This window comes from Pantherophis guttatus, chromosome 7 (genome assembly GCF_059756535.1).
Source record: "Pantherophis guttatus breed Tessera chromosome 7, ASM5975653v1, whole genome shotgun sequence".
Taxonomy (NCBI): domain Eukaryota; kingdom Metazoa; phylum Chordata; class Lepidosauria; order Squamata; family Colubridae; genus Pantherophis; species Pantherophis guttatus.
The window spans coordinates 81,391,094-81,412,081 of record NC_142069.1 but is presented as its reverse complement, the minus strand read 5'-3'; the positions used below and the strand labels follow the sequence as shown (position 1 = coordinate 81,412,081).

Genomic DNA, 20,988 nt, shown 5'->3' with positions numbered 1-20,988 from the left:
ATCATGCCGTCATAATATAATAATATATAATAATAAATATGCTAAAAGTTAGCATATTTTAGCTTAGGTCTGTTAAATGTTATACCCTGTTTTTGCTCTGGGAAGTCGGGGGTGTGTGGGGAGGGGGGGTTGAAGGTTGTGTGGGGATAAAATTGTTGTAACATTTTTAATAAAATAAAAAGATAGAGAAGTGTTAATAGAGAAGTAAGAAATGTGGGGGAAATGTCATAATAAATGAAATGATAATATTAAGATACGATAAATATTGGAGGAGTAAGAAAGATGTACTTAGATGACATATTGAATGATTGATTATGTATTGTTTGTTTGTTTATAAAATAAAAACTTTTTTTATATAAAAAAAATCATGCCATCATGGCTACCATCTTGACTTTTTAGGGGACAAACACACACCTGTGCTCCTGTAGAAAGATGTTATGGGCTGCATCTACTTGGACTCACCTGATCATCTCTAATAAAAACAGAAATCTTTCTGTTTCAGTTTTTTTTCCCTACTATGCTAGACCTGAATGTAAGTCAATTAGCGGCCCTGGGAAAAAAAGACCACCATGACAATTTAATTCAGTTCTAATGACACATAAGACCAATACTTGAAAACACAAAATCTTTTTATTTCAGCTTTGAGATCACGAAGAGGCTTTCTAGAAACATGCCTTGACTGGCAAATTCAGTAGGATTTATTGATACAAAGGCTTTGACAAAGAGAATAATTTAATACTCACATACACATTGGTCCTGAAATAGTGAAAACTTGGAGAGGGTATCTGAACTGGATGAAAAGTTGCAATTCTCTGGGGAGAATGGCCTTTTCTGCTAGGAAATTCTCAGCTTCATTCCTTGTTTGGTTTATTTTGAATAAAGTGGGAATGTGAATGTAGCATAAAACCTATGTAGGCTTGTACTCTGAAGTGTTCAGAGAGGCTGCAAAGCTGTTCCTCAAGGAAGGCAGTAGGTTGTATAGTTAACTCCTGATTGGGGCAAAATTACTACCCTGAAACCACACAACCTACTACCTCACCCTGCTGGAAAGCTGGGTGAAGCTTCAGCTGACCTTGATTCTTAATGCTGGATCTGGTTCCTCCTTGGTGGGGAGATCATGTCATGAGAAACTTGAGGATACTCGTGACTCACATGATTTGGTCATGTCCTGCCATGCTTCCTTTCTGATTTCAAGTTATAATATATACCCCGTTTCCCTGAAAATAAGACCCAACCGGAAAATAAGCCCTAGCATGGTTTTTCAGGATGCTCATAATATAAGCCCTACCCCAAAACTAAGCCCCAGTTAAGATCGTCAACAGACGGAGGCGTTTAGTACTGTATTTTCCCCAAAATAAGACCTAACCAGAAAATAAGCCATAATGCGTCTTTTGGAGCAAAAATTAATATATAGCTGGCTGGGGAATTCTGGGAGTTGAAGTCCACTCATCTTCAAGTTGCCAAGGTTGAGAAACACTGGTTTAAACGAATTATAAAGAAAGCAACAATATTAGCACCTTCCTCATCTTAAAGCTCTGGATCACCACCTCACTGTGAGGAATTACCTCACAGCCTTTTCTTTCTCCTCCTCCATGAATTCAAAAGTTAACTGTAATGGGAATGTTTCCTGATCTGCGATCTGTCCATCCAGGAGCATTGACTAGGAATAATTCTAGTCAACATCAATTTCGGGATAGCCATTCCATTACTTTTAGACTGATACTTGCATCCATTTGGAAATGGTTTAAAGCTTTTAGGAAATCAGTACGCAAAGGGAAATATTTTTTGTCCTTTTTTTGAATTCTGCAAGTGTTATTTCTTTTCTTTTAGGACCCCCCCCCCCAAATTCAGTCCATTGTTACGATAAATTTATAAATCTGGACCCAAGACAGTTCATTCTGTGTACGGCACGTACAAAAAGACATTATTGGGGATTGGGGTATCTGAGGGGTATGTGGGTATGTACGTGCGCTGTAGCAGGTGGAAAGAGATGGGGGTTTCATGAGGTGGGTGCAGCCACCATCTTAACATCGGGGGGGGGGAATTTGTGGTGGGTGTGCAGGAGGTGTTTGGGGATTGTTATGTGTGTTGGACCTAGTCTTTGGGTGTTAAGTGAATTTCGTTGTATGGGTATACTGTGTATATACGTACAATGACAATAAAGTTATTTATTTATTTATTGTAATAAACGGACTATTGGACTGTAACGTTCCTTGAATTTCTAACATGCCACTATGTCTTCTAAGCTTTTACTCAAAATGCATCATGCACACAAAATAATAAAGCACGGTTTCTAGAAAGCTGGGACGATGCCTCCTGTGTTGCTATCACAGCCACTTCAGGAAAGACAGTAGATTGTATAGTTATCTGACAGTCAGGGTCTAACCCTAAAACTATACAACCTACTACCTCACCCCAAAGGACAGTCTATAAATTCCAGGCCCGTCGCTGTTCATCCATTCGCAGTGTTACCTCCTTGGGCAAATCTGTAAGACAAAAACACAAACTTTCCACAGTAGCGAAGAATTGTTCGCAGGTGCTGGGCCCTGTCACCCCAGAACTCTCTGGACGCTGACTCTTTGCATTTCAACCTTGAACTTTTAATTTATTTGCTGTTAGAGAGCCTTTCATCTTGAAATATTCTAATCAGCAGAAGAAAGGGATCCGAATAGTGGTGGGATTCAAGTAATTTAACAACCGGTTCTCTGCCCTAATGATTTCTTCCAACAATCACTTTGCCAAACTGCTCAGAAAGTTAACAACCGGTTCTCCCGAAGTGGTGGGAACTGGCTGAATCCCACCGCTGGATCTGAACAATTCTTGGGCCCACAGAAGACAGATTCCAATCTTAAAAAGGAGATACTAGCACAAGCATCTGGTAGAAGCCACAGCAATGTGAGTTATTTGTAAAAATAATAAAGGTGGGATATACCGTATTTTTCGGAGTATAAGACGCACCTTCCCCCCCCCAGAAGGGGGTGAAAATTTAGGCGCGTCTTATACACCGAATGTAGCCCCGCCCACCCACTAGCCCCCACCCTTTGGCCTCTGCCTCCCAGCAGTTTACCTCCTTCCAGCAAGCAGCAAGAAGAAACAGCTCGTTTCAGCTTCAGCACAGCCTAATTAGCACAAGTTGATTGGATTGGCCTCCTGACTCTCAGCTGTTTTGCTCTCAGCTGTTTTGCCTGGGCCTTGCTGAAAACGAAAACGAAAGTAAAGCAGGCTATTTGCTGTAACGAGGCAAAATTGCTGGGAGGCAGGCACTGTAAAGCAAAGTTATTCCAACCCTATCTAGCAATGCTTTCTGTTCTCTGATCCAACCAGTATTTGCTCTAATGACCCATATTTTAAGAACCTGAGTTTGGTGAAGCATCCCTTGTTTTGATGTATCTTGGCAATGCTCTCGTGGAGAAACGGAGGAGATTCTTGGTCGACCTTCTTCCTAATACACGGCATCTTGTATGCCTTGTACACGGCATCTTGGAATCCGCAATCTCAACTGCAAAGAAAAAAATATGAAATGCGTAACAGTTTGCGACAAAGTTGATTTCCTGGTAAAGAACTTTCAGAAGTTTTTACTTAGAGGGCTTTAAGAACTACTTGGGCCAACAGACTCTAAATTCTGTTACAGACATCAACTTCCCCCTCCATCTGTTGGTTTATTTTTATTTCTCCCAAAGGTCCATCTCACTAAAGGTGACTCTGGGTGGAGCCCAAGAAGTGGATAAAACCAGGGGTGAAATCCAACAGGTGCTGACAGGTTCTGGAGAACCGGTAGCGGAAATTTTGAGCAGTTCGGAGAACTGGCAGCGGAAATTTTGAGCAGTTCAGAGAACCAGCAGATACCACCTCTGGCTGGCCCCAGAGTGGGGTGGGAATGGGTATTTTGCAATATCCTTCTCCTGGAGTGGGGACAGAATGGAGATTTTGCAGTATCTTTCCCCTGCCATGCCCACCAAGCTACACCTCGCCCACCAAGCCAGACCCACAGAACCGGTAGTAAAAAAAAAAATTGGATTTCACTACTGGATAAAACCACATATAAAAACAACAAGCAAAATGCTTATAAACCACATTTTTTAAAAAAAATATTATAAAAAACAGGAGAAGGTAAGAACAACCAGCAATGGAGCCATCTACACTTGAGTCCAGATTCCTGAGACTCTAGGCCTGATAATAAACCAGGTTTTGAGGGATTTCTAAAATGTCAGAAAGAGATGGAGCTAATCTAATTTGGGGTGGGGGGGAGGGGAGAATAATATTTCATAAAATGGGCCCCACAGCAGAGAAGGCATGTCTCCTGGGACCCACCAAATGCTGGTGGTACCTCTGCGAAATGTAACGGGGCAAGGTGATGTAACTGGGGAGAGATAGTTCCTCAGATAAACCAGGTTATATTTACTGAGAAGTAAGATGCCCTGGACATTCATGGTAAGTTCAGAGCTGATGATCACTCTTCAGGCTCCATATGGCACAGATTAGGAATATTTGGTGTAACAGACCAATCCCAGATGTATAGATGATACACACGTCTGTCACAATTATCAGAAAAAAGGAAGAACCGTTTACGTAAGGCAGAACTATATAGTATCAAAAACATCACTCTGATGCTGAAAATGTACAGCTTGGTGTTAATTTCTCTCTTCCCACTCAGTAACAATTTAATTTAATTGTAATGCAGGCAACTTTTTGGCAGATGGGATCCACAGTGATTGAAACTGTTTATTTAGCTGCCAAGAACCTAAATGGCAGGAGATGACCCAAATCTATCTCCATCTTTTTCCTTCTTTTTTTATTTTTTTTGAAGGGAAAATTAAGAGATATATCAAACTTCTCAGAGTTTGAATGCACCCATTTTAGGTGGCATTCCAACAAAACCTGGTGGAAAATATATACTATTGCTGTTCACGGTTTTGGGAAATTTGATCTAACTTGCGGTCTGTGGGCTGGATTGCGTCATGCGCTGACCACGCCCACGCCTGGTTTAGCGAAGGGGAAAAAAGTTGTGATATGTCATGTGACGCCGCCGTGACAATGCAAGTTTGACACCCCTGATCCACTGCCTCAAAAGGCTCATCTCTATCTCAGAGTAGTAAGTTTGAAACACACCAAATGTGGGAAGACGAGATTTCCTATATTTTAGCTACTGCTTCTATTACACGCCTTCACTTATAACTTCATATTTTTTTCATCTATTGGTCTCCATCTATTTTAGCTTCTTTTTAAGTGCTGTTTATGAGCCAGGGATTGCCCTCAACAGGACTTTACAAAAATCCCTTCCTTTTATGTGTGCAGGCACAACACACATTAAAAAGGAACAGGCTTTGATCTTATACCAGTGGTGGGTTGCCCCCAGTTCGGACCGGTTTGCAAGAACTGGTAGTAAAACCGGTGGGAGGCCCCGCCCACCACCCTGTATGTTGTCATCAGCGATCTCTGCATGCACAGAAGCAAGGCACACACACACGAACCAAGCGATTGCACACACACGATCCTGTTGCGAACCGGTAGTAAAGGTAAATAGAACCCACCCCTGTCTTACACGCATGGCTGCCATCTTGAATTTTTCAACCCCAAGGACACCCTGTTCTCTGTTCAACAGCTTCTTAAGAATTTAAACAATAACTGTCATTAAACTGAGTCATTCAAGTCGTGCATTTTATTCTGGAAGGAGACGGCTGAGTGCCAATGGGTGCTGAAGTTGTAGGAGATTCACACGGCTACTGAGAAAAGCAAATTTTAATCTCAGATTCTCTGCTTAGAAAAATCAGGACTCACTTAATTGCTTTTCAGGTAAATCCAACCTTCATCCTATATATTAACTTCAAACTTGTGTTTAATCCTATTTGTTCTGTGGTTGTCAACATCAAAAAGGTTGGGCTATATCAGTGCTTAAGGCACCTGGCATGAAACATTTTTGCTCCAGGGTAAAAATTTCATCAGTTTTGAAAGTTCTTGTAAATTTATTGCGACTAGTTAAGGTCTTGCTTAATAAATCTGACAACACCTACAGAGCCAAAGTAAGACCTATTCCCCAGTAAAAGCTTAGCTCATCTCCCAAACCACCCCATTCCTAACCTTTAAAGGATGGAAATCATATTCATACATATATATGCAGCGTGTCTTATTACTTCTACTTATTTCTTCTAATTATATGAAAAACTAAAAAAAAAAAAAAAAAAAATCCTAACAGCTGCAGTCATTTTGTCTTCACACCCTTGCATGTACCAAATTTGAAACTGGGTGTTGTTTGTGGGTTATTATTATGATGGTTGATCATGCAGTTAGCCAGATGTTTTATAACTCGATTTGGCATTTATTTATTTATTTGCAGGATTTGGGTATGGCTAGTCTAGAGAAAAGAACTAGAAGTGACATAATAGCAGTGTTCCAGTATTTGAGGGGCTGCTACAAAGAAGAGTGGGGTCAAGTTTATTTTCCAAACCACCAGAGAATAGAACAAGAAACAAGAAAAAAAAAGAACAAAGAACAGGAAATTAATCAAGGAGAGAAGCAACGTGGAATTGAGGAGAACCTTCCGAACAGAACAATTAACTAGTGGAAGAGCTTGCTTTTAGAAGTTGTGGGTGCTTCATCACTGGAGGTTTTTAAGAAGAGAATGGGCAGCTGTGTTCTGCCCCAGCTCCGGATTCCCAAGGATTGTGACACACACCAACGGTCCTTATCAAAGTTATAATGTACAAAGTCCGGCAAAGGTTGGCAACCAGCCCAGAAAACAAGATACGATAAGACACACACTCTCCAAGCTGCTCTGTAATAATTACACATTGTTTCCAGCAAGAAATTACTAACTGCGTGCGACTTAAATAGGCTAAGGGAGTGCCCAATTATCCTCAAACCTTACTCTCGAGGAGACCTCCTCCTCCTGAGTAGCCACTCCTGCCTTTTGGCAGCCCTGCATGCTCGAGCATTGAGGAGAGGCTCCTCCACTTCGCTCTTTCCACTTGAAGGAGCCTCTGGAGGTTCTGAAGGCCCTGGCTGAGTCTCTGCCTCTGGCACCACATCCTCTTCAGCCTCCTCACTGTCCGACGCGAGCGCTGGCTGTGCAGGCTGCTGGCGTGACTCCACACCAGCCTCCTCGTCGTCGGGATCAGCCACGATCCGCGCAGGCCACTAGCGGACCACAACAAGGTGCTTGTCTGAAATGGTATATATGCTTGAACAGGGGGTTGGGACTAGAAGACCTCCAAGGTCCCTTGCAGCTCAATTCTGAACTGAAAAAAATTGATTTGCCCTCTCTTAGCAAACATCGTTTCTCAAATCTGAAAGAGTTGGATTCTACAAAACCAGACATGAATAACTAGGTCAATAACAGAGTTTGGCATAGTGGGAGTGGACTTCCCCAATTGACAAAATGCTCACTACACAACCATTCTCATAAATAGTGCAAGAGCAACCTAGCAACAGGTGGAAAGTACTTATCAACATTTAGGAGGGAATGATTGCTCACTGCCCAGAGTCACTGGCTGAAATGGGCAGCCGTAAGAATTGATTTCATGAATTAATGAATGATCTTCAAGCAGGTCGACACTTCACTCTCAGGATTCTCAGTCAGCATGAGGATCCTAGCACCCCCATCCCCAGGGGACCCCAATTAGAGGAAACCTAACCTGGGTAATGGCAAATGTTTGGAACCTGACTACTCAAGAGGTTCAGCCAGTGGGGAAATCCATTTTTTTTTACTACAGGTTCTGTGGGCAAGGCTTGGTGGGCGTGGCGTGGTGGGCGTGGCGGGGGTGGCAGGGGAAGGATACTGCAAAATCTCCATTCCCACCCCACTCCAGGGGAAGGATACTGCAAAATCCCCATTTCCTCCCCACTCCTGGGGAAAGGATATTGCAAAACCTCCATTCCCACCCCACTCCTGGGGGAAGGTTATTGCAAAATCTCCATTGCCACCCCACTCCGGGGGAAGGATATTGCAAAATCTCCATTCCCAGCCCACTCCTGGGGGAAGGATATTGCAAAATCTCCATTCCCAGCCCACTCCTGGGGAAGGATATTGCAAAATCTCCATTCTGACCCCATTCCAGGGGAAGGATATTGCAAAATCTCCATTACCATCCCACTCTGGGGCCAGCCAGAGGTGGTATTTGCCGGTTGTCCGAACTACTCAAAATTTCCACTACCAGTTCTCCGAACTGTTCAAAATTTCCATTATCGGTTCTCCGAACTGTTCAAAATTTCCGCTACCGGTTCTCCAGAACCTGTCAGAACCTGCTGGATTTCACCCCTGGGTTCAGCTCTACAAAGCATGGATAAAAAATAAGAACATTTTTTAAGAATGGGGACTCGTGGCTTTCAGGATATTGTGCTGCTCGATGGATTTACTGCAACGTGGGTGTTTCAATGCATTTAATTCCTGGAACAAAACTTCTGGGTAGCGCAACCTTCATTAATGGAGCACAAGGAAGTCTTCAAGATGTCAAGAAAGAAGCAAAATGTTGCTGCCATGGTGTTCCACAGCATGCTGTTCTCCAAGTCAATTATTCATAAAGCTTTTGCGGCAAGAACTCTAATTTGACACCAATGAAAGCAACAAGAAAACTGTTACCACAACTGGCAAAAGAAAGCCTCTTTTTGACATTTTTTTCCTTCTTTAGCTGATCCCACGCAATATCCTAAAAGTCAAGCTGGGCTTGAATCCAGGTGATTTCATGAATGCAATCATGTAGTTTTCTTGGAAACTGATTGCCATAATCTGGAATGTTTTGTTTGGGAGGTTTGGGGGGAGGGGGGGGGCTGTACAGCTCAGAAATTCCTGGTGGTCTCTCATCAGAGTGCTAGCAAGATCCAACCCTGATCACTTCTGAGCCAAGACAATGCCGGCAAAGGGGTTGGCATCTGTTGAGGTATTCAAACTTCCTATTTGCTGTTTAAATATATTTACTCTGATCCAATTGGTCTCGAATCCTCCCCGATTTGTTGTGACAAGTCTAGTCCTACTAGAGCAGGGGTGGGGGAACCATGGCCCTTTTATGACTTGTGGACTTCAACTCCCAGAATTCCTTAGCCAGCCATGGACTTCAACTCCCAGAATTCCTTAGCCAGCAGTGGGCTTCAACTCCCAGAATTCCTTAGCCAGCCGTGGACTTCAACTCCCAGAATTCCTTAGCCAGCAGTGGGCTTCAACTCCCAGAATTCCTTAGCCAGCCATGGACTTCAACTCCCAGAATTCCTTAGCCAGCAGTGGGCTTCAACTCCCAGAATTCCTTAGCCAGCCGTGGACTTCAACTCCCAGAATTCCTTAGCCAGCCGTGGACTTCAACCCCCAGAAATCCTTAGCCAGTCATGGACTTCAACCCCCAGAAATCCTTAGCCAGCCGTGAGCTTCAACTCCCAGAATTCCTTAGCCAGCCGTGGGCTTCAACTCCCAGAATTCCTTAGCCAGCCGTGAGCTTCAACTCCCAGAAATCCTTAGCCAGCCGTGGACTTCAACTCCCAGAATTCCTTAACCAGCCATGCTGGCTCAGGAATTCTGGGAGTTGAAGTCTGCAAGTCATAAAAGGGCTGTGCCCCTGCACTAGAGGAAGAGTAAGGGCAGGTGAGGGATGTGTGTGTCACTACTCTTCGATCTGGTACTCCAATTATTTGCTGGCTAGGATTCTACTTCCAGAGCTGTGATCACAGCAAGAAATCCGCTCACAGCAATTCATCCGGTCCTGACGTGCCTACAGAAGACATAACTCAGCTTCCACAGGAACAGCTGAAGCAGGAGGCTTGTGTCTTTCCCACATCTTAGCTTCCTGCTGGCTTAGAGCAGCCCACCTTTTCCCTTGTGTGAGTCTTTCTAAAACAACACTTCATAATTTAGCACACCAATTTATTTTCTCTTCGATCGGCCTTCTCAGATAACTTTCTAAGTCTTAAAAAAAAATTACATTCGAACCATCTGGGTGGTTTGTTTACTAATTGAGACTTTGCGTTCTGTGTAGTCAATTCTTTTAGTAGCTGGCAATCCTCCTAAATTTTAATCTCTTTCAAAAGAAGACAGGACAATAAACAAGTCTATAAAATAATTAGAAAATGAAAAATTACTACCATTTAAAACTATTCCTGAAGCCATTCATATCATATCCCCAAGGCAAAGTGATTGAATATTTAGTAATACGTGTATTTGTGGGAGTGACATCATGATGCATTGATGGGTTACATTTTTTATTTAAGATGAGGGACTATGATACTATATATTATTATTTGACTATTATGTAATATCTTTCATATTTTTATATCTTCTTCTTTTAAATGAAAATAGAGTTTATTTTATCCTATAACAATATCTGTATTGAAGAGAGCTGGAAGTAATTTTTCCCCTACTTTATTTTTTCGGGAGTTGTCATGTTTAAAATTTTCCTTACTGTTCCCCTCCCCCACTTTTCTCTTTGCGTCATAACTTTGTATTTTAACTTTATTTTTGAAACTTAATAAAATTCTTTTAAAAAAGGAAAGAAAATGTCATCGAACCACAGCTGTCTCATGACAGGTAATGTCCATTTGTTATCCATCCATCCATCCATCCATCCATGGAATACACATATGTACACAAATACTTGCTGTCAGAGGAAGGCGGCACATGAATTAACAACCAGTTCGCCCCAGAACTGAAAATGTGAGTGTGCGCGTTCTGTGCATGTGCTTTGCTTGCACACGCGCTTGCATGCATGTGTGCGGCTTAAAAAACTCAGCTAAATAGGACAGCATAGCATCTGCGTGAATCGTACCGATTCGCCCGAACCGGCTGAATCATACCCCTGCTTGCTCTTATATAAATAAATATAGCCTAAAAATTCAATCTCTGTGCCCATCAATGGTTCATATGTGTGTCAATATCTAATAACTTCTATATTTATTGTTGATGCTTACTATTTCAGGACATCTAGCTATGCCAGAAACACAAACACAGGTTTTGCTTCTTCTTTGCACTGTTTGGCAGTATTAACCACTTTTAAGCTCTCTAACTCAGCTTCATGCTTGGGGCACAATGGCTTGGCCCTGCCTCCTTCTTGGATGTCTTTTGAAATCTGTCTATCCTAAAACACTGGGTTTTTTTTAGAGGTCTCCCATAGAAGAACAAACCAGGGCTTAATCCTATTTATCTTCCAAGATGAGCGCAGATGATATTTTATTTAATTGTCATTAATTTGGCCTTGAGATTTACTGGTCTTTATTGGTCTGAGAAAGCAAATAGTAATACTAATACTAATGATGATGACGATATACATTCTTATTTTGCTTACTCCTAGCACTTATTTACCTTAGCAACCAATAAAGTGGATGTTTAATCCAATACTAAGTAAAGGTAAAGGTTCCCCTCGCACATATACGCTAGTTGTTCCCAACTCTAGGGGGCAGTGCTCATCTCCGTTTCAAAGCCAAAGAGCCAGCATTGTCCGAAGATGTCTCCGTGGTCATGTGGCCGGCATGACTAAACGCCAAAGGGGCACGGAACGCTGATACCTTCCCACCAAAGGTGGTCCCTATTTTTCTACTTGCATTTTTACGTGCTTTCGAACTGCTAGGTTGGCAGAAGCTGGGACAAGTAATGGGAGCTCACCCCGTTACACGGCACTAGGGATTCGAACCGCTGAACTGCCGACCTTTTGATCGACAAGCTCAGCGTCCTTAGCCACTGAGCCACCGCGTCCCTTTATTCCAATACCAACAAGAGACAAATAACTCAGGGAAATTTACTTTTTAAAAGAGTAATAAGTAAGCACGGGCAAAGAAAGAGTCAGATTTCGGATTTCCTGACAGTGATTAAGCAATTCGACAACTGTTGCAGACCACTGTGAATAAAGAAAGACAGGAAAACACTTTCTGTAATGAAATTAAGACAAGATGTGAATTGAGACAATACCCACAAAGACCACTAGATGGCACACACCAGTCTCACAAACAAAGAAGGAAGATTAATGCTTGGTCAGCATAAAAAGCCGTTGAGATGTCAAATTTGTTTAAACTTACTCTTTCTCTCACACGCCCATAACATTAGGACACATAAAAAGAGCAGTGGATATAATTCCCCATCAAAAAACCTCTCTGGCTGTAACTGTGTGACTGAATATAACAGTATGAATATGTGGGTGCTGGTAATAATGTATTTATTTATATCTCACCTTTATTTTTGTAAATAACCCAAGACAGCAACTCTACCCAATGCTCTTTCCTTCTCTTATTTGCTCCACAACAACAACTCTGTGAGGTGGGTTGGGCTGAGAGTGACCTCCCCAATAGGATACAAGCACTGAGCTCCTCTATTGTTAAATTGACAACTGTTTTCTCTGACATCTTGATTATGGTTCTTATTTAACTTAGTTGACAGGGAGTTTTGAGGGAGAAATGCCTTCTGATAGAAGTCATGATAATACCACTTTTGTTATGACATCAGTGATCCCCATCATTTGTATGATGATGTGATGATACATTATGACATGACTTGTTCCTGCAGAAAAAACAATGGCTACCAACCTGCCTTCCATTGAGGACCTGGATACTGCACGTGTCAAAAAAGAGGGCTGTGAAAATATTTACAGACCCCTCGCATCCTGGACATAAACTGTTTCAACTCCTACCCTCAAAATGATGCTATAGAGCACTGCACACCAGAACAACTAGACACAAGAACAGATTTTTCCCGAACGCCATCACTCTGCTAAACAAATAATTCCCTCAACACTGTCAAACTATTCACTAAGTCTGCATTACTATTAATCTTCTCATCGTTCCTATCACCCATCTCCTTCCACTTATGACTGCATGACTGTAACTTTGTTGCTTGTATCCTTACGATTTATATTAGTTCCTAGTATGATTGATTGCTTATTTGTACCCTATGACTATCATTAAGTGTTGTACCTTATGATTCTTGACGAATGTATCTTTTCTTTTTATGTACACTGAGAGCATATGCACCAAAGACAAATTCCTTGTGTGTCCAATCACACTTGGCCAATAAAGAATTCTATTCTATTCTATTCCTTGTGGATACCAGGGCTTGCAAGTGTTCTGTCATCAAACTAGCTCCTTCTATACTCAGTAATGTTTATTGCATTTAGGGGTTGTAAAACAATCATTTAACTGGTTTTCCAGTCAAAGGTGACTCCTGGTGACCTCATAACTGTACCCAATTTTGGGTGTCATCTGCAAAGAAAAATGTTGAGAGGGATCTTCTCCCTTACATGTCCATCTAGTAGGATGAATGCAGGCACTGAGACTGAGACAAGAGCCTTGGTAGTACAGTGGTCTAAGGCACCCTGTTATTAAGCTGGCTATTAAGACCAGGTGCCTGCAATTACTGCAGGTTCGAATCTTGCCAAGGCTCAAGGTTGACTCAGCCTTCCATCCTTTTTAAGGTAGGTAAATTGAGGACCCAGTTGTGGGGGCATTAAGTTGACTTTGTATAAATATACAAAAGGATGAAGGCTATTGCTGAGCACATTGTAAGCCGCCCTGAGTCTCCGGAGAAGGGCGGCATATAAATCAAAAAAAAAAAAAAAAAAAAAAAACAATTCGACAATTCGACAATTTGAACTGGGAGTTTATAAAGCAACAACTGAATATAATGGGATTTGGACAAAATTTTACAAATACAATAAACACGATTTACGAGAAGCAAAGGGCCAATATTTTAGTAAACGGTGAACTTACCAAAACATTTCAGCTCAGCAAAGGAGTAAGACAGGGATGCCCAATGTCACCACTTTTGTACATATTGGCACTAGAGGTGCTACTGAAGAAGATTAGAGAGAGTGATCAAATTAAAGGGCTTAAAATTAGGAAAGAAACATATAAAGTTCAAGCGTTCGCGGACGATGTCGTTTTAATTATGGAAGAACCGGTGGAAACAGGTATACAAATATTGGAAATACTTGATAAATATGGAGAAGTAGCGGGGCTCAAATTAAATAAATCTAAAACCAAAATGCTCACCAAACATATGACGAAAAATCAGAAGGAAACATTGGAGAAATCTATGGGAATCCAAATTGTGAAAAAAGTTAAATATCTGGGAGTATGGATCTCAACAAAGTACCTGGCCCTCAAAGAAGATAACTATGTCCCCTTGGTAAAAAGCATAAAACAAGATTTAGAGAAGTGGGGGAAGTTGCAAATTTCCTTCCTTGGGAGGATAGCGACAATTAAAATGAGCATCTTACCCAAATTGTTATACCTGTTCCAAACAGCGCCAATTAAATTAGATAAAATTTTTTTTAGCGAATTGAATGCCACTATTAGGAAATTTATTTGGGGAGGAAAGAAACCAAGAATAGCAATTAGGAGTCTACAAAACAAAAAAAATAGAGGAGGGCTCGGATTATCTATATGGGAAACATATTACAAAGCAGCAATCCTTGTATGGCTAAAAGAATGGGTGACTTTAGCGAACAAAAGAATTCTAACGCTAGAAGGGCATGATCTCCAAATGGGTTGGCATGCCTACTTATGGGAAACGGGGAAAAAAACCAAAACACATTTCAACAAACATAAATTGAGGGACATATTGAAGTCAATGTGGGAAGAAATAAGACGAAAACACTACACTAAAATTCCCAGTTGGCTCTCAACCATGGAGGCGATAATTTACCCAAACGTCTTAGATCATGGTAAAACCGTAAAATATAAAGAAATCCTAGATGAGGCAGGGAACCTCAAAACAATAGAACAATTAAAAGATCAAGGCACTTTTGTTGAATGGTGGACATATGCACAGATAAAATCAAGATATAAAAAAGATAAAGAACAATATGGTATAGAAATGGGTAGCAAAGATTTTGATAAGATTTGGATGAGTACAGATAACAAACTATTAGCTAAATTGTACAACTATTTAGTAGAATATGACCTGATGGAAGAAGTGGTTAAAGGCCCAATGCTAGCATGGGCCAAAAATATTGGGAAAAATATAAATCTGGAAGAATGGGATCAAATATGGAACAACAATATAAAACTTACCAAGGCAACCACTTACAAGGAGAACCAGTATAAGATGATTTATAGGTGGCACCTAGCACCAGCTAGGATTGCCAAGATTTACCCCAACTCAAACCCAAAGTGCTGGAAGTGTGGACACCAGCAAGGTACTTTTTACCACTGCTGGTGGACCTGCTCTCAAGCAAAAAAATATTGGAAGATGATTTGCAATTGGCTTTCAGAAATAATAGGTGAAACCTTTGAATTAGACCCTAAAATACTTCTCCTGGGAATTCTTAAGGCGGAAATGGCAAAAAAGAAGAAATACTTGGCAGTGCATATAATAACAGCAGCAAGAATCGCTTTCGCTCAACAATGGAAAGAGAAAAAAATACCAACTAAGGAACAAGTAATTGGCAAAATAATGGAATGTGCCAAAATGAATAAATTAACATTAGAAATTAATGACAGAGAAGATTCTGATTATTACAGCGTATGGGACAAGTGGTACGGGTGGTTAGAGAAGAGGAAATTGAAATAAAAAGGAAAGAGACCAGAGCAAGTACAAGAAATAGTAAAATGAAATAGAAAGAGAAGATGTACTGTGGATGGTAGGAAATATAATAAGGCAAGGAAAGGTTACATGGGTAAGCAAAAGACATGACTTATGTATTTACTAATTTATCGTTAAAGATTATTATATATATATATACACTAAGAATGATACGAGAACACAATTCTTTATACCATGTAACTGGTTTGCAAAGATTATCTATATATGTACAATATGTAAATTGTATTTATTTCTTTTTCCATATTATGTAACCGGATGGACAAAAATTGTATTATTATAATTTCTTAATAATAAAACATTAAAAAAAAAAAACAAAAAAAAAAAACAAACCAAGTTTAACTTGGTTATTTTGTGTCGGGGAAGGCAGAGAAGAAAATACAGTGCAGATACAGCTCCCTCAAGCACAGATCTCACCACGAATGGAGAGGAACTTACCTTGGAGGGTGGATTAGATTAGTGTTTCTCAACCTTGGCCACTAAAAGTCCATGCTTAAGACGGTCAAGTTTGAGAAACATTGGAGTAGATTCTACAATTTTTTTCAAGTTCTGAGGTGGTTTTATATAGGAATGGTAGAGATGGGTGCCTGAAAGTTCTGCTTCCATTCCTCTTGAAATCTTCCCCAAATGGACAAAGAAACCACATCTTTTCCAGAAACTTCTTGGCCTTGTTGGGTGGCCTTCAAAAGATTACAAGATTTGAGTTGCTTAATGCAACCTCTAAACGGGGCTAATAGTGAACGAGTGGGTGAGCTTGTAATTCAGTGCTTCTGCAGTGGTGGGTTGCCCCCGGTTCGGATTGGTTCACAAGAACCGGTAGTAAAACCGGCGAGAGGTCCCACTCACCGCCCCGGATGTTGTCATCGGCGATCTGTGCATTCTCGCTCGCGCGCACATGCGATCCCGTTGCGAACCAGTAGTAAAGTTAAGTAGAACCCACCCCTGTGCTTCTCCCTATGTTTGTACCAGCATCTCCTTGACTTCTTGGATACTGCTATCTCCTCAAACCACAAGCACTGCCATAATTACCCCCCCATTTGTTCTCTTTTTTACGTCTTGCAGATAATGCACGAAAACGTATCTGCGTGCCACACCGACAGAATATTTCTCGTATCTATTTGCCGAAGCGAACTAAAAAAACGATCAAGGCTGCATTTTATTTGCCTCTGGAGGAGGAAAAAAGATGTTTAAGTGGAAAAAAGGGAGAAGAAGCACCAATATGGTGTACAAAATCCTCCTGCTCTCTGAAAAGCTTTCATCCAAAATATTTTACAAGGCCTTTTTTTGTTTCGCTGCAGACATCAGGGAGCATCTGCCATGCCAGGAATGTTCCTTTTAGGGGAAAACTCTTTCTGTGGTTGCAAAGAGAATTGGTGCCTTTTGTCAAATGACAATAGGGCTTGCCCCCCCCCCCCAAAAGTGACAACTCTTATAGACAATATCACTGCCAATGAGAAGCTTGTACAGCTGTACCACAGCCTGTACAGAAAGTCAATTTTTGAAAAGAATAGCTGGGCAGAAGCAGGGATGTCTGCAGAGAGGACCCAAAGAGACTGCAACCATGTGGGTGAAGTCCTCACTCCTTTTCTTATATGGGTTAATGCATGAAAAAAGGATGGCTCTACAATCACACGGCTGTAGTTCCTTCCCCCCCGACCATTTCAACAGTGCTGTGGAGTCGGAGTCGGAGTCGAGGAGTCGGAGTCAGAGTAAATTTTGGGTACCTGGAGTCGGAGTCGGAGTCGAAAGTACAAAAAACTGAGGAGTCGGAGTCAGAGTCGGAGTCGAAACATTTATCTCCCGGCTCCATAGCCCTGACAGTGCTGTGGAGTCGGAGTCGAGGAGTCGGAGTCGGAGGAAATCTTGGGTACCTGGAGTCGGAGTCAGAGTCGGAAGTACAAAAAACTGAGGAGTCGGAGTCGGAACATTTATCTCCCGACTCCACAGCCCTGCATTTCAATACAGTCTTTTCGCCTTCCAGGACTCTGAATGGTAGACCCTCCAAGTTGCTTTTCCTCTCGGATTTATTGTGCTGTAACCAAGATTTTATTCTGAATTTTTAGATGAGCAGTGCAGCACAAAAGAACTTCCAAAGCTAATAATTAGTTCTTAAAATGATGAGCAAGAAGGGAGCTGTCCAAATGCTAAGGGAAGGCATTATATTATTATTATTATTATTATTATTATTATTATTATTATTATTATTATTATTATTTAATCTTTAGTGAGATTCAGAGCCTTTGAGGCTGGTTAATAGCTCAGCAGCTCGAGTGCTAACCAAGGACCTAGGAACTGTTAAGGTATCGTCGGAGGATGTAAACTGTTCCAAGTAAGGTGGTTTTTTGTAGAGTCAAAATGTTCAAGTCCGGCAAATTTAGAATTTCTAAATAGCGGGATAGCCCTTTGGGTATTGCTCCAAGGGCTCCAATTACAATCGGGACAACACACGATTTCTTTTTCCACAGTCGCTCAACTTCAATTTGCAAGTCCCGGTACTTTGTGATTTTTTTCTTGCTGCTTATCTTCAATCCGTTGTTGTTGTTGTTGTTGTTGTTGTTGTTGTTGTTGTTGTTATTATTATTATTAACACAAAAATGACACTATACACAGCAAATGAGATAACCATGCTGGATTTCGTATCATAAATCACTAGTCGAACACTTCCCAAGCTTTTAGGACTGCATGATGTATTGGCGGATTATGCAAGCAGATCCAAGTGAGGTGGCCTTCTGCAGCTGAGCAATGGTGATCTTGTCAGCACCAATTGTTTTTAAGTGCTTGCCTAGGTCTTTCGGCACAGCACCCAGTGTGCCGAGTACCACCGGGACCACCTGCACTGGTTTATGCCAGAGTCTCTGCAGTTCTATTCTCAAGTCCTGATATCTGGTGATTTTTTCAAGTTGTTTCTCATCGATTCTGCTGTCACCAGGTATGGCAATGTCGATGATCCACACTTTTTTCTTCTCCACAATTGTGATATCCGGGGTATTGTGTTCTAAAACTTTGTCAGTGTGTATTCGGAAGTCCCACAGCAGTTTTGCATGCTCATTTTCGACCACTTTTTCAGGCTTATGATCCCACCAGTTCTTTGCTACAGGCAGATGGTAGTTGTGACACAAGTTCCAGTGGATCATCTGAGTGACTGTGTTGTGACGTTGTTGTTATTATTATTATTATCTTTTATTCATTAAACATGAAACTCAGTCAACTCAACATTTAAAAATGTATCACAAGTATCACTGATTGGCTTTGATGGTTGATATGGGTTGCTGCCCGCATCCTAGATATCAACCAAGTATCTTCTTAAAATGTACGATGTTCCAAGTAGCGCAGTCTTTTGCAGTTCTGCTGGTGTTATTACAGGAAACTGCAATTTCTTGATATACTTTGCAAAATTCTTGGACATGGTGCCAAATGCCCCGATGACAATCACTTTATTATTGTTATTATTTACTCTATTCATCAAACATGAAACTCAGTCAACTCAACATTCAAAAATGCACCACAAATACCATTGACTGGTGCTAATGGTTGATACGGGTTGCTGCCAGCGTCCTAGGTATCAACCAAGTACCTTCTTAAGATGTACGATGTTCCAAGTAGCGCAGTTTTTTGCAGTTCCGCCGGTGTTATTGCAGGAAGCTATATTATTATTATTATTATTATTATTATTATTATTATTAGTTAATCTTTAGTGAGATTCACAGCCTTTGAGGCTGGTTAATAGCTCAGCAGCTCGAGTCCTAACCAAGGACCTAGGAACTGTTAAGGTATTATAATTATAATTATAATTATAATTATTATTAATAATAATAATAATAATAATAATAATAATAATAATAATAATAATTGCACAGTCAGCCAGATGTTCAGACTGGGTTTGGCATTTTTGTCTACCTATCGAGTCCTTACCAAGGACCTGGGATAGGCAAATCTGGATGTTTGACGGTGTTACAGATATCGTTGCAGGATGGAAGCAGTTCCAAGTAAAGCTGCCTTCTGCAATTGACTGATGGAAAATTTGTCAGTGCCTATGGTGTTCAAGTGGTGCTCCAGTTGTTTTGGGACTGCACCCAAGGCCCTATTGCTATTGGTACTATCCTTGTTTGCCTTTGTCATAGTCGTTCTATTTCTATTTGTAGGTCTTTGTATTTTGTTCTCTTCTCCAGTTCTTTCTCTTCTCTTCTGCTGTCTCCAGGCACTGCCACACCTACCATCCAGACTTTTTTGTCTTTCTTATCGACAACTGTTAAGTCCGGGGTGTTATGTGGCAGGTGCCTTTCTGTTTGAATGCTGAAGTCCCAGAGCACTTTAGCTTCTTCATCCTCTATTACTTTTGTCTATTTTATGGTCCCAACACTTCTTGTCTGCAGGCAAATGGTATTTCTTGCAGATATTCCAGTGCACTGTTGTTGCTAATTTGTCATGTCGTTGTCTGTAGTCAGTCTGTGCAATCTTCTTGCAGAAGGTAATCCGTTGGCCCCCCTGTTTCTTTATTCTTCTTCTCAGATGGATTTCATATTGGCAAATCTGAGAAAACTCGAATCTGAAAGCTTCCAAGTTTTCCCCACCCAAAAGAAAGTTCAAGTCCCTGCTCCAGCACCCACATGTCCATCACATGGTCCAATCAATGCACCGTCCCAACTGGAGACCAGGTGCAGGGCAGGATGTCCTTGACTCTCAGAGAAAAGAATGTTATGATGGCTAGATATCTCCCCAACTCCATACAATCCTCCCTCCCAGTTTCCCACAGCACTAAATGTGGCAGCCCTGAAGATCCAAAGTAAAAGATGGCTTCCAGGACTGACATATACTTTAAAATAGATGCATCATATGCATATATGTAAATCCAACACTTTGCAATGACACAGAATCAGGCCGGAGTAAGTCCAATTCTCAATGATTCACATCACCAGAGACAGAAAATAATAATGTGACATTACCCTGATGTGAAAGTTTGCTATTCATTTTTTAATGAAAAATTAGGGCATTTTTCCTACATCTTTAACTGTCAGAGAGCAGGTTCTAGAAGCAATGAGTCTTAGATATATCTACAAGTCTTCAAACCCTTTTTAACCTAATACAGAAGCTGAATTCAAGAGGTCTTACTTTGAATAGGTGATGTCTCTCGCTACCCTTCCTGGATATCCTGAATCAGCAGAGACCCCAATGGCAAATTAGAAACTCAAGTCTACAAAAAAACCACTCATACTAACCAGGTGCTCCACTACCAAAGCAACAACCCAACCTCCCCCAAGAGAAGCTGTGCAAGGACTTTATTTAAATGAGCCCAGAACAGCAGAAAAAGGAAATGGAACATCTATACAGTGGTGGCAGAATGCGGCCGCGTGGGTGGTTATGGGCGCACCTCGTTACGCCCATGTAACACCTCTCCTGTGCGAGCTGCACTGGCTCCCAGTGGTCTTCCGAGTGCAATTCAAGGTGTTGGTTACCACCTTTAAAGCGCTCCATGGCATAGGACCAGG

General features: G+C 41.2%; 1 protein-coding gene across 6 annotated transcripts in view; it reads right to left on the bottom strand.

Moving 5' to 3' along the window:
- Positions 1-611: 611 nt before the first annotated feature.
- Positions 612-20,988, bottom strand: part of LOC132709695 (uncharacterized) — a 169,012-nt gene continuing 148,635 nt past the window's right edge. For 4 of the 6 annotated variants that reach the window (XR_015728785.1, XR_009620687.2, XR_015728784.1 and 1 more), the window contains one exon: positions 612-3,499. Coding sequence is in view for 2 of the 6 variants with exons in the window: in XM_087873302.1 (XP_087729428.1) it covers positions 2,428-2,486; positions 3,356-3,499 (203 nt within the window). In the remaining 4 variants the exon portion in view is untranslated. The remainder of the gene's footprint in view (positions 3,500-20,988) is intronic. The other 2 variants (XM_087873302.1, XM_087873299.1) reach the window with 1 other exon arrangement.